The 14789-nt window shown below is 43.6% G+C and overlaps 1 protein-coding gene across 3 annotated transcripts in view; it reads left to right on the forward strand.

Annotated features, from left to right (window-relative positions):
• The window catches only part of MAGI3 (membrane associated guanylate kinase, WW and PDZ domain containing 3), a 497671-nt gene that overhangs the window by 372474 nt on the left and 110408 nt on the right, over positions 1-14789 (forward strand). For all 3 annotated transcript variants that reach the window (XM_077481559.1, XM_077481557.1, XM_077481558.1), the window contains exon 10: positions 9778-10383. In XM_077481559.1, the coding sequence (XP_077337685.1) occupies positions 9778-10383 (606 nt within the window). The remainder of the gene's footprint in view (positions 1-9777; positions 10384-14789) is intronic.

Raw genomic sequence — 14789 nt, forward strand, 5'->3', positions numbered from 1 at the left:
GCAGTCTTGGGTTCAACCCTCTATAGCTCTCTGAAGTACAGGACATGTAGCCAGCCAGTCTGCCAGCGCTGGCAGTGCATAGATTTGACTTTTGTGTGGCATGTGCTCTGCCCATAAGCCACCACTGGTCAGGAAATCCAGAGGAGAAGGGAGGTCACCATTTGGAATAAAATTTTCAGATAAGTAGAGAAGTCATTTGTAAAAACAAAAACGGAACTATGTGCTGGGAGGGAATACAATTTGCTTTAATTTGGTGCTTTAATTCAATGTTTGAATTTAGTTTTAAAGGAATTCCATGAAGAGAGAAAATTATGTAGACTGCCATTATTGACCTTCTGAATTTGCTGGTTATCTGGCTCTCTGTATTTAATACTTTTTGATCCACTGACTTGGCTACAGATCTGGAGTTCTCATATCACTTGCAGCATACGTGCTCCAGGTTAATGACTTAAAGTCGGAGACAGCCTGGCAGCAATTTCAGCCTGCAAATTTCCCTAAACATTTTGTGATGAATCTATTCTCATTTAAATATTAACCATTTCATCATCCAGCTTATAACTGCCTTCAGTAAAAAAAATCTTAAAGCATTGAGTTCAACCTCATAAATAAACCATATCTGCAGTAAAACATGCTCATCCATCAAGAGACGGGCATAACATCCACCCGTAAACCATTTTCTGTTATTAACAGTAATGAATAAACAGATCGAACATACAATGAGCACAGGGAATGGGTTTCGGTGTATAAATGTACAAAATTGTAAAAAAATGAATTGCCATTTAGAAAGAGCCTGGTTTCATGGAACACTGACTTCCAAGCTGTGCATGTGCATCTATGCATCAAAAAGCCCATTTCCCAAACTGCGGAAACTTCACAACCACCAAATGATGTAGCATAAAAGTTTTTATTACTGCAACCTGTTTTATACTGTATAGTATGGACATAAATGGTGTCTGTAGATTTTGTGAGTATTTTTTCTGAACAGTGGTTGGGTGAACCGTCTTGGATTAGTTGAATTTGGATTCACCAGACAGACCAGATGAGTAAGATATCTTGCTTTTATTGTATATGGCTAAAAAATAGGTACTGTTTTTTTGAATATAAATGAAAAACGGCTTAAATGTCTTCGTATTTTGAAACCTGCGCATTCGATATAAATAGGTACAGGTAGTGTATCTCGTGAAAAATGTCCAATAAAGTTTTATTCTTTGAAAAAAAAAGACTTAAACTTGTGAAATGCAAAATTAACAGCTGAATGCATTTCCATGACCATTAAATACCGTATTTATTGGCCTATAGCGCATATCTTCATTTTAAGAGGGAAGTTTCTGGGAAAAAAAACTTTTTTAAATAAGCAATTTTGAATTGAAATAAGGGTCAGTGCCCATCAATGCAGTCTGATTAGTGCCCATCTGCAGCCTCCTCATCTCCCATTAATGCAGCCTGGTCAATGCCCATCTGCAGCCCATCTCATCAATGCAGCCTGATTAATGCCCATTTTTAGCCTCAATGCTCATCTGCAGCCTCACTATCTTTTATCAATGCAGCCTGAACAGTGCAGGAAATCACTGAGCCGTCATCTCCTGTTTACTCGGCTCTCACTCGGCAGTCACACACACACACACACACACACACACACACACACACACACACACACACATGCAGTCCCGCCTCCGCCATAGGTATTGGACCAGCTCCTGTGATTGACAGAACACTGGACCAATGCCGTGGTGGAGGCGGGACTGTGTGTGTGACGTTAGAGCCGAGTAAACAAGAGATGATGGCTTGGTGAATTCCGGTGGCACTCGTCCCGTCCTACCCCTCCAAGGTATACTATCAGCGTATAACACGCACCTGTGATTTGGCCCCTATTTTCAGGGGAAAAAGGTGCTTATTATACGCCAATAAATACGGTATATTTTTCAACAAAGTCAAAATAAACTGGAAGAAAATTGAAAGGTTGGAAAGTTATATGGTATTTATCAAGCTACCTACAGATTTTTAGTATGGCCCAGCCCTGTATGCATTTATCCGCTGCTGATTGGTATAATGTGAGATAATGGTACTAGAATGCATGTTTCCACTGTGCTGTGCCTGTGGAGGGGAAGAGGTATCACGTTGCAGACAGCCCCGGTGGTGGCCTCTCTTACTTGTAAAAAATTGTGATTGCCTGGTAAAGATCTGACTGGTCCCGTCAAGGAATAAAAATACTGATTACCTGGTAAAAAATCGAAAAATTGGTCCCATCTGAAAAGCGCAGGGCAGAGTAAAGGGTGCCATTAAGTAGAGTCTATTGTCTGATGGTGGTTTCATGGTCAAACTGTAAACTGGTGCGTTATAGAGCATATTCTGTCCGTAGGCACATTAAATGCGTGTAAGGTGTAGCACAGTGATGATACCATTTTTAATGAACAATCTTGCCATTGTTTTTATGGCGGTGGTTTGTCATTCAAGCACTTGTATTAACTTCCATACGTTATTGGATACAGTAGTTAAAAAATTCTCATTATGACTGCTTTCATCTTAACTGGCCACATAATACCCCATCCAGTTTAGGCATCTCTGTATGTGGAGAAAAATACTGTTTGGAGATTCCGGTGGCTCCAAGTGTCAAAGAAGTGTTGGAAACCAAAAAATCAGAACCTCTCGGTAGTACACCTTCTTAGTAAATCAGAGTTTTTCTGTAAGGAAGACCTAAAGACTAACAATTCATTCACGGGTGGCCCCACAAAGTAGCTAAAAAGTGCAAAAAATCTATCTAATAGCAAAGATAAATATAAAATGATTGTCCAGTACTTACCGGTAAGATATTGCCTAGTGGCCCTAGAGCTTGGACAGATTAGGGGTAGGAAGGGTTCTGAGATGCATCAGAACAACTGAGGCCACTTCTAAACAGTAGTGCTAGAGCGCCACATATTTTGTATTCAGGGGCGGGCTGGGCAGGGTGGCAATTTCCCCCCAGGCTGTCCCAACTATATATCCAAAACGGCCGGCGGCCTGCCTAATGCCAATTAAAATTTTTTCTCTGAGGAAGTCGGGCCAGGGGCATTCTGGGAGTGATAGTCCAAGCGTGCTCAAGCTCCCGGTGGGGGAGAACTAAGAGCAGCGCAACGCAGCCAGGAAACTACAACTCCCAGAGCTTGGAGGCAGGCAAAGGCAGCAGAGCGCGCCAGGGAGTCGGGACCCATGTGATTCTCTCGGGCTTTACTTGACCACATTAAAGGAGCATCAAACACCCAGGACTGTAGGAGGCCATGCATTGACCTGGTGAGCTGGCATGGTCAGCTGCCATTGCTGAGGTGAGAGACTCTGACACCCACATCTACCCCCCCATACATCCTATTTACCCTGCCCCAGGCCAGTGCCCACCCAGTAACCTCAAAATAGTCCTCAACACTGTGGGTCCTGCTGGGAGATGGCCATGCCCAGCAGGACCTACAGGCCAGAAGCCAGCAGAACCTAGAGGCCAGTAGCCAGCAAGACCCACAGGCCATGGCCAGCAGGACGCAGAGGTCCTCAGGCAGCTCCTAGCAGGGTCCTGCTGGGAGCTGTCTGCAGACCTGTGGGTCCTTCTGGCCACTGACCTGTGGGTCCTTCTGGCCACTGACCTGTGGGTCCCGCTGGCCACTGACCTGTGGGTCCCGCTGGCCACTGACCTGTGGGTCCCGCTGGCCACTGACCTGTGGGTCCCGCTGGCCACTGACCTGTGGGTCCCGCTGGCCACTGCCCTGTGGGTCCATTGGGAGCTGGCCATGGCCTTTGGGGCTTGCTGGCCACTAGCCTAGGATGACCAGACATCCCTGGTTTCCAGGGACATTCCCCGGACTGAAGACACTGTCCTTGGACCAAGTCTAGTTTTGTCCCTGCTTTGCAGGGCCAATCAGGGGTGTGGGTGCACTGTGAGCTGGGGTAGTGAAAGGTCACCCAGGGCTGGTCCTACCATGGGTCCCGCTTGGCCCATTGGGCTGCCTCAGATGGGGGGCAAGCGCCACCAGATTACACAGAGTGGGGATCTCTCGCTTACCTGCAGCCGCTGTCATACGAAGTCTCACCTCCTGGACTGGCTCCTATTATAGACAGTGCAATGATGATGTCTATCATAGTAGCCAGGACTTCGTATGACAGCGGCCATGCTGGGTAAGCAAGAGATCTCCACTCTGTGTAGTCTGGCGGCTCGCCTCTCTCTAATCCCCATGCACTGAGCAGACTGCATTGAAGCACTGATGAGGCTGAGCTGATGGGCACTGGTGAGGCTGCATTGATGGGCACTGATCATGCTGCATTGATGGGCACTGATCATGCTGCATTGATGGAACCTGGTGAGGCTGTGCTGCTGGGCACTGGTGAGGCTGCGCCGATGGGCACTGGTGAGGTTGCACTGATGGGCACTGGTGAGGCTGCATTGATGGGCACTGGTGATAGTGAGCTGATTCGGTGGGTCAATGGGCCACTTGACTGGACTTGCCCCCTAGGCCTATGGCTGCCAGCCCTCCCCTGTTTGTATTCATGTCTTTTAACATATGATGCATTTATGACTGTTGTGTAAGGCCATTCTTTGAACTGAAGTTTAAGACTTAACACATACATATATTTAGCATTTAGCATGCATTAGCTATAATTGAGTAAAAAGGGCATTTGCCTCTGGGTCTGACTTAAGTCTTTAAAGGAGTTGTAATCCCTCACGGTTTTTCACCTTAATGCATTCTATGCATTAAGGTGAAAGACCTTCTGTACTGCAGCAGCCCCCCAAAGCCCCTCTTTTTCTTACCTGAACCTGATTGTTCAAGCGACAAGCACAGCAGCTCTAGCCGCTGTTTCGGGTCCTTGGATAGATTGATAGAAGCAGGAGCCATTGGCTCTTGCTGCAGTCAATCAAAACAAGTGACATGGGAGCCAGGGGGCGGGGCAGAGTCCTGCTGTCCGTGTCAATGGACGCAAAGGCAGGACTCAGGAGCACACACGCACAAGTGCCCCCATGGAAAGCAGCTCTCTATGGGGGCACTCGATGAAGAGGAGGGGCCAGGAGTGCCACTGGGGAACCTCAGAAAAGGAGCTTTAGGAGCGGCGCCAATACATACCATAACTGTTTTGTTTACACCACCGCTGTCAGCGATGGTACAAAGCATCGAAAAGTTATTTACAAATTAAATAAATGCATTTTCTTAAAATATTGCACTTTTTTCAATGTGAAATGTGTAAAAATATTAATGAACATAGCAAACAAAAAAATTGTTTTAATAATTAATAGTTTATAAATTGGCAGTAAACCAAAAAAATGATTAGCAGGGAAATAATAATTAAATAGAGAAAAGAGAATAAGGAAGTAATTAAGGCTGATTAGAGTAAATTAAGGGTTAATGTGGGGGTCAAACATGAACATTTAATAAAAAACAAAAACTACCTGTCAACCACGGGTAGGTGATAGGTAGACCGGGAATGGGTCTGTGCCACTGACCCTGCTACTGCTAGTGCCAGTCCTGCTCTTTCTGCCCCAGCCTCCTCCGCCGTGCCTTCAATTATTTTCTCTCCCTCCCCTCCAGGCTCATGTAAACAGCAGAGAGCAAGAGGCAGCACAGCCCAGGACAGAGGCGGAGGAGGAGCTGGCTAAGTTAAATTTTAAAGTTAACCCGCAGGTGGTTGGTCACTCTGTCAGTGCCTGCTCCCGCCCCCTGTACAGAACTGTGCTGCTTCTCGGTCTCCTGTGTGCATAGGTAGGATGCTATTGGAGGGAATAGGACACTAGTGTGTGTGTGTGTGGGGGGGGGGGGGGGGTGATGTGGAGGGGGGCAATGGGCACTGCTATGGGCAGGGCCACCCCCATAGCAGTGTCCTCTACCACACTTCACACACCCCCCCCCAATCTCTGCATTTTGAGCATAAAGCATGAGCCTGATTGATTGGATACTGAGTAATTGGATAGATGGTGTGTCCGCCTATTATATAGTTTTGGTGAATCTAAAGGAGATTGTACAATCAGATTGTATAGTGTATGGCCACATGTATACACCTAAAATGACCTAGTAGCACTTTCAGTGTTATTAATTAAGGGAACACCAAACATAGAAGCAAACGCACATTTCGCCACTTAAAAAAATGGGTGACAAATACAGTAAAAAACGTGCAAAAATGTCCCATGAGCTACTTTGCCAGGTGTGACACAGCCCATTAAAATCACTGGGCTGCCCTATATGTGTAACTGGAAAAAGGAGACAAAAATCATGCGCTCTCACTACTCTAGGTGTGAATGTGGCCTGAAAGTGCAGAGCACAGAGCCGGGGACTGACAGTCCTTACTGTCTCTCTGCTCGCTGAAGACCAAGAACTGAGCGATCAGCAGTGTTTGATTACTCAGTTCTCAGTGTAGAGGCAGTGAGGTACAGGTTAGGGGTGTTGAAAATGATCAGCGCATCAATGCAACCCTTCACGATTCGGCATCAATGCGGTATCCAGCGTAATCATGATTGTGCATGATGTCGCTCCTGCCCCTCCTCCCACAACAGTGTCTTTGCCGGAATGACAAGATGCCAATCGGCTGGCTGCACCTGGGGCCGTTCCCCACTCATTGGATGATGTAGCTTCAGAGTGCTGCTCTCCCCCTTGGGATTTGTAGCTCTGGACAGGGACACCTGCCATCTCCCCGATGGGCGGACTCAGATCCGCATGGAGCTGTGACACATAGATCACTGCAGCTCTCATCACATCCGTCGGATGAGATATAGAGTCTGCTTCAGGAAATGAGCTGCGAGGAAAGGAGGGAGGATGGTAGGAGTGCTCCAGAGGTGAGAGATCAGCCTGTCATGCTTGATGTATGTGTGGGGTGAGTGTATAGAAGTGACTCATCCCCCACCTGCTACACCTATCCAGTGTGTGTGTGTGTGTGTGTGTGTGTACTGTGTGTGTACTGTGTGTGTGTACTGTGTGTGCCTAACACATTGGGGGCTGCACACTCTTTTTCTGTCTAATTCCTACCTGAGATTTCCCTATAATTTCTCCCCTCTGGAAACATCTACTGATCTGCAAGCAGTATATTTCTTGTCAATTGGATCCAAGTTGCCGCCAAAAGACTCAATGATTTCTTAAAGTGATACTAAAGGGTATTATTTTTTTATTTAAAATAAAAAAGATATACTTACCTGCTGGCCGTCTCCTGTAGTATGTCTGCATTCTCTGACCATCTCCTGTGCTATGTCTGCAGTCTTGGATCATCTCCTTTACCATGTCTGCAGTCTCTGATCATCTCCTTTACCATGTCTGCAGTCTCTGACCATCTCCTGTAGTATGCCTGCAGTCTCTGACCATCTCCTGTAGTATGTCTGCAGTCTCTGACCATCTTCTGTAGTATGCCTACAGTCTCTGATCATCTCCTGTAGTATGCCTGCAGTCTCTGACCATCTCCTGTAGTATGCCTGCAGTCTCTGACCATCTCCTGTAGTATGCCTGCAGTCTCTAACCATCTCCTGTAGTATGCCTGCAGTCTCTGACCATCTCCTGTAGTATGCCTGCAGTCTCTGACCATATCCTGTAGTATGCCTGCAGTCTCTGACCATCTCTTGTAGTATGTCTGCAGTCTCTGACCATCTCCTGTAGTATGCCTGCAGTCTCTGACCATCTCCTGTAGTAAGTCTGCAGTCTCTGACCATATCCTGTAGAATGTGTGCAGTCTCTGACCATATCCTGTACTACCCTATTTCCCCGAAAATAAGACCTAGCGTGATTGTCGGTGATGGCTGCAATATAAGCCCTACCCGCAAAATAGGTCTTATTTTCAGGGAAACAGGGTAGGGCTTATATTGCAGCTATCACAGACAATCATGCTAGGTCTTATTTTCGGGGAAATAGGGTATGTCTGAAGTCTCTTGCCATCTCTTGTACTATGTCTGTAGTCTCTGACCATCTTCTGTAGTGTGTCTGCAGTCTCTGACCATCTCCTGTAGTGTGTCTGCAGTCTCTGACCATCTCCTGTAGTGTGTCTGCAGTCTCTGACCATCTCCTGTAGTGTGTCTGCAGTCTCTGACCATCTCCTGTAGTGTGTCTGCAGTCTCTGACCATCTTCTGTCTGGTGTCTGCAGTCTCTGACCATCTTCTGTCGTGTGTCTGCAGTCTCTGACCATCTTCTGTAGTATGTCTGCAGTCTCTGGCCTCCTGTACTATGTCTACAGTCCTGTAGGAGTTAGGGGGAGCCTGGAGCTCCCCTTTAAGTTGTTGTCTGCTGTGTTTAGACTTTGCTACATGCAGAGAGTGTTTTTATTTTTTTTTAAAGAACAGATAAAATAAAAAAAGTAGTTCTTCTGACTGCTTGCTTTTTTTTGATGAAAATCATGGGCAGTAATCGTCATGCATCACATAATTAAATCAAATCAAATCGAATTGTTGACAAGATAATCCTAATCGAATCTGAATCCAGTGAAGATGTGCACCTCTAGTACAGTTGCAGCATCAGATCAATGCTGCATCCACCTAGGTTATGTACTTTTGTTATTTTGAAATACCTCACTTCTCTTTTAAAAAAAAGTAAGCAAAAGGAGAAGGTTGGGGTGCCCAACCTTTTGACAAGTGAGGGCCACTTAAGTGACTTAGCCAGTCGTGGGCCACAATGAGTAGATAACAGTTCTGCGTCCACTCTGCGTATGCAAAGCAGAAACAGACACAGCTCACTCTACTCTATGGGCCCTCTCATCTGAACAAATGGAAGGGGGCGGCTCTACTTTTCCTTTTTTTAGCAGATCAGATTGGAAGGAGGCAGATGTAAACAGACACAAGTCTGTTTACATCTGTCACTCCATGAAGGTGAATGGAGGGTCCGATTGGGTCAGACAGATCATGTTAAAGGGGCCTAAGGCTACTTTTACACTGATGGTCTGCGGTCTTCCCGCACCTGTGGCTTTCCTGCAGGTTAGCCGTACTTTGCCGTAGAATTCTATCATATCCTGCAGGTGTGGTGCACCTTCTGAAAGTACACCGAACCCACAGGTAAAACCAGAAGTCTATGGCTCAGTGCAGGTAAGCCGCAGGTACACTGTGCTACACCTGCAGATCAATTTAAAAGCAGCCCAATAACCACTGCAGAACAGATAATGCCCATATATACACTGTGATTTTAGTAATAAACTTTCTGTCCCACGCCACCTATGACAGGAGTTGGTGCTATACAGTAAGCATGGGCTTATTCGGCTCTGCTCCGCAGCTGCCTGCTCCCTCTACCGTTGGCTTCATTCACAACACTGATGCTCTGGCATGGCGGGTAGCCAACCTGCAATCTGGGCTTGCCAACCCGCCATCCCAGAGCAGGAGGTCGCGGGCCACATCAGAGGGCTCCGCAGGCCACATGTGGCCCCCTGGCCACTGGTCGGGCACCCCTGCTCTAGACCAAAATGAAATAAGCCATGTATATGACTGTCAAATGTAAAACATATCACTCATGTTTCTACACCTACAAACACATCTGTCATCTCATGTTCACTACCCAAGAACTTGGTACCTTTCCTGTGCTTTTGGAAACATTACAGCAAGCTAAAAGTACTATTGCTTGCAGGGTTTAATTTTTTAAGGGGAGTTTAATTAAGAACTTACAGTGTATTACTAACCATATGTTGATCTTCTTTTGATTTACAGCATTAGATACATTATTTTATATCTGTAAGGCATTTCCACTTTATTTTTATGTTGCATTTTTCAAGCATTAATTTTATTTCCCCTTGAAAATGTGTTTTTATGTATGCTGGATAAAGAATGATATCTCTATTTAACATACTAACATTCTACTTTTTTCTTTTTCCAGGTGATGTGATTGTAGACATAAATGGAACCTGTGTTCTTGGCCATACACATGCGGAAGTTGTTCAGATGTTTCAACTTATTCCCATTAACCAATATGTGAATATGACCTTATGTCGGGGCTATCCTCTGCCTGAAGATAGCGATGATCCTGTGGCTGATCTTGTTAATGCTCCACCCTTAATAAATGGGCAATTGACTACACAAGGAGAAAATATGGGAAGCCAGGATTTAAAGTCTGGAGTAGTTGTTTTGGACCATAATGGGAAACCAGGCCATGTGTTAGTCAATGGTCGACTGAATGGACCTTCACAGGATTTACACGATCAAAGGACATCTATGGCATCATCCGGGACATCACTGCCTGAGCTAGTGACCGTTCCCTTATTGAAAGGCCCCAAAGGTTTCGGGTTTGCCATCGCTGATAGTGCAATGGGACAAAAAGTTAAAATGATTTTAGATAGCCAATGGTGTCCAGGACTTCAGAAAGGGGACGTAATAAAAGAAATCTGTCATCAGAATGTGCAGAGCCTGACACACATACAAGTTGTTGAAGTCTTGAAGCAGTTTCCAGTGGGAGCAGAGGTGCCATTACTTGTCTTAAGAGGAGGTCAGTAACATCAACATGTTTCAATCTAACAGATAATTAAAGCTCAACTTCAGCAAAAAATTATTTTGGATAGAGCTTGGCAGGTTTGGTGTCTCAAATTTCCCTTAATTTCTGGTCAGAATGGGAACTGATGAGAAGTTCTCCAACGTGTACATGGACCAAAATCTCTTTTGAGTAAGGAAAGTGTTAATATTCCTTGCAATGTTTTTAATAATACATGTCCCTTCATGTCCAGGTGACAATCGGACCCCGATTTCTTGTATGGGTGTTACAGTAACATTAATGTAGGCAGAATCCCTCTTATGGAATTGGAAACAAAATTAAGAAACTGATACTAAAAAGTTGCCTAAACATACATAAATAAATTAAGTTGGGTTTGAAGTCCTGAGATTTTATTCAATTTTATTAACAAGATGCAGGCAAATGGTAGAACTGTTTGATGTATGCAGAGTTTTATAGTGTGAATACAGACCAAATTAGATTCTATAATCCTAAAATTATAAAAAAACAAAACAAAAAGAGACTTTATTGAATATGGATAACACACAAATTAATTCTATAAATTCAATTTGTTAGATGGATTCTAAAATTCTGCAACACCACTGTGAGAACCTTTGTGCAGTGTGTGATGGTGTGCTAAAGGAAAACCTATGCTTGGAGAATTGGGTGTCCTGCTGTTGCCTCCCTCCGACAATGCTAGTTGCCTGACCTGTCATATTGATCTAACAGCTTCAGTACAAAGTCACAGACCTGGCAGAAGCATGCCATCACTTATTGTTAACACTAGGTTGATGACACGTGAAGGCTCTTAGATCATCACCTATGGACACTTTTGGGTATTGCAGTTATTGCAAAATCTATTCACTTGACTCTGTTTTATCATTTACATTTTAGAAAAAATTTAGAGATTTTAATTGGTTTGTCTACACTAAAATTTGTTTGATATGGTTACTGAAAATATAAGTTTGATCAACAGATGTAAAAATATTGTACACCATAAACTACCATCATTTAGTTCTACAGGGTTTGTGCTTTCAGAAAAGCATTATTGCCTTGGTGATTTACAGTATTTATTTCATGTACTTATATAGCGCCATCAATTCACGCAAGCGCTTTACATATGTATTGTACATTCACATCCATTCCTACCCACAGTGCGCTTACAAGGTCCCTATCTTACATTCTTCCACATTAGGGCCAATTTATCCAGGAGCTAATTAACCTACCAGCATGTCTTTGGGGTGTGGGAGGAAAATTCCATGCAGGTAGGGCCAGTGTTGGGATTTGAATCAGCAACTCCAGTGCTGCCAGGCAAAATTGCCAACCACTAACTCCTTACTGTCAATATTCAATAGCACCACAGGGGAGATGCATTGCTTGTGTGGATGCAAGGATCTCTGAGTTTTTTTCTTTTAACCCACTGGTAGTATGAAAAAAAAAAAAAAAGTCTACATGTATACCTAACTGAAGTCTTAAATTAATTGAATGGTGCTGGTAGTCATAAAAAAGAAACTACACTGACCCACATCCCTAATTATAAATAAATAACCAGAAAATTCCTCTAGGTGGGACATTGAAAGGGAGCAGTGAGTAACTAGGAGGTCACAGGGAGCAGGGAGTACAAAAATATATATAAAGTTTTATTTTATATATATATATATATATATATATATATATATATATATATATATATATATATTATATAATTTTTATATATAAAGTATTTGTTCAAGGTTAAAACAAGGAGAATACATTTCATGTACAACACATAAAATATGCAGGATGCAGATACATACGTTTCAACAAATAAAACTTTATATATATTTTTGTACTCCCCTGTGACCTCCTAGTTACTCACTACTCGCTTTTTTAACTGAAGTCTTAAGTCAGCCATACATGGATCTAAATTTGACTGGTTTAGCAGGGACCAGCCAACTTTTGATGCATGTATGGGAAGGCTGGTTGTACAGAAGTTGATCCACTTATGAACTTCTGTCCAACCAGCCTGTCAATATTTTTCCACTTGACCAGCACCGCAGGCTTTAGCCATTAGCGCTGATCAGTGTATTGTGACTAAGGATGGGCTCGGGCATGTTTGCATACTCTACGTGCAGAAGCCCGCCAGGAAGTCGGCACAGGGCTACGCTAATCACAGGCAGTGAGATATTTTTCCCGATGTACGGCTGCAGAGATCGGGAAATGTCTCACTGCCTGTATTTAGCGCCGCACCGACTTTCTGGCGGGCTCTGCACGTGGAATGTGCTAACACGCCCGAGTGCCTTCCCTAATTGTGACAGGGCGGTAGTGTCCCTGCTGTCAGAATACAAAGGCTCAGCAGGGAGGCAAGGTGGATGGGGGAATCAGGTTGTTTTTTTTTTTTATTCCACCCGCTGGTTGAAAAAAACAATATGACTAATATATGGGCTGCTTAAGTAAGCATCAATTAGATAACAATAAATTATTATGATTATCAGAATGTTTAATTGGAAGAAGATTGCACCTGTCCAAAGTGCCAATGTTGTATCATTTTGAAAGCTTTTTCACGCTTTTATAATAGCTGGTTTCCCTTTGTATGTATTAAAACTGTATACAACTATGTCATTTGCCCTGACCGGTTTGTTTTTTAGACACTGTTGTATCCTTGACTGTTGCATGCTTTTGACAGTTTCTCAGTTCATTTGAACAGTTCTTGGCACTGTTGCTATATTTCTTTTTGGCTTTGTGGACTGCAGTGGTGATGATAATTGCTGTTATTCAGTCAGCTAATTATGTGGTTTTCACTGCATGGATAATTCCTTAAAGGCAGCTCGTTTTGACTAATTTAGGACATTTCTGCTGTTTGTTAATAATGGAGGCTGTCTGGCACTAGTTGCCTTGCAATAATACCCAGTAGGAGCTCCCTCTAATGGGAGCCTGTGAGAACAGAAATATGGGAGCTGCTATCGCTGCCTTGTTTTTAAAGATGCATGCTCTCGAAATGTCATTGTTACCCTTCTTTTACTTCTTTGTGAGTTATTGAACCATGACAAGTACTTTGGATATCAGGTGTCAGGAGAACTGATATGCATATGCTTGTTCTGACTTAAAAGATAGATAGTTAAGTATAATCATGATAGCAGCAGAACTTTCATCTTTAAAAGCAATTCAGCAGTGGCAGCTTAAATATTTCTACCCTGATAGAGTCCCTATAAATTAGTAGTGAGACTATATTGTGGGGCTTTGACTTGTTTTAAAGCTGCAGACTCCTGGACTGTCATGTTTAGTCATCCTTTACCTCACAGTGACTGGCCTTGAACAAGTATGCAGGATAAGGGAGTAGATATTTTGAGGCTTCACTAGCAGGGGGGTAAAATGGCCCCGCTAGTGGCCGAATACCGCTGCTGAAACGACAGTAAATCAGCGCTAAATATTGCACCATTTTACCACCGATGCCCGCACCGCCCCAGTGTGAAAAGGGCCTAAATCCTAGTCAATCATGGCAGCTCCGATATCTCCGTGTGCATGAGTTTTCTTCAAACTGCAAAGGGCCATGTCATTGCTCAAAACAACAAATGTAATTAATCCACTAGTTATATGGTATCTTTCTGATACATAAAATGAAGAATTCCCCTTTTCTTCCAGAGAAAATTGAGTACCGTCCGTGCAATTGTGACAGAGAAAATTGAGTACTGTCTCTGTCACAATTGCACTAATATGGCTACAATCACCTTTTCTTCCAAAGAGAGGACACTACAAACGCATAATTAAAGTAGAACTCTATGCAAAACTTTTTTCATTTTGGATAAACTTGGGGAGGTTTATAACCCCTGCCAGTTATTTTGTTGTCATATGTGTGTTATTTGGGAGATTTCCCTTCACTTCCTGTCCCATAACCAAAACAGAATGTGAGAGGAAATCCCTAGGGCAGAGATAGGGCAATTAGCAGACCTCAAGCTGTTGCAGAACTACAAGTCCCATGAGGCATAGCAAGACCCTGGCAGGCACAAGTATGACACCCAGAGGCAGAGGCATGATGGAACTTGTAGTTTTGTAACAGCTAGAGATCCACTAATTGCATATCACTGCCCTAGGGGGTCACCAGAACTACTATCACCATTAGAATATTTCCTCTCTTTTCTGAGAACAATCTAAATGTTTTCCTTTTACATTTACTTATATTTTTGCTTTCAATGATAATGGTAAACTGGACAAATAGAGAGGTTAAATCTCCCTAACGGGGGGGGGGGGCACAGCCTGCAATAAAAAGCTGACAGAGGTTCTAATCCATCTCCATTTTACCCAAATCTAAAAAAAAGTTTTGCCTTTACTTGTACTTGTAAATATAGAGTTTGAATAATTATTACTTTTCAGTGTTTTGGGGCTTATAGCAAAAACTGGAGCCTGCTTGGAACTAGAGATGCACGATT

The sequence above is a fragment of the Lithobates pipiens genome, unplaced genomic scaffold, assembly GCF_037356315.1.
Source record: "Lithobates pipiens isolate NorthernLeopardFrog02 unplaced genomic scaffold, aLitPip1_a1.2 Scaffold_16, whole genome shotgun sequence".
Lineage (NCBI taxonomy): Eukaryota > Metazoa > Chordata > Amphibia > Anura > Ranidae > Lithobates > Lithobates pipiens.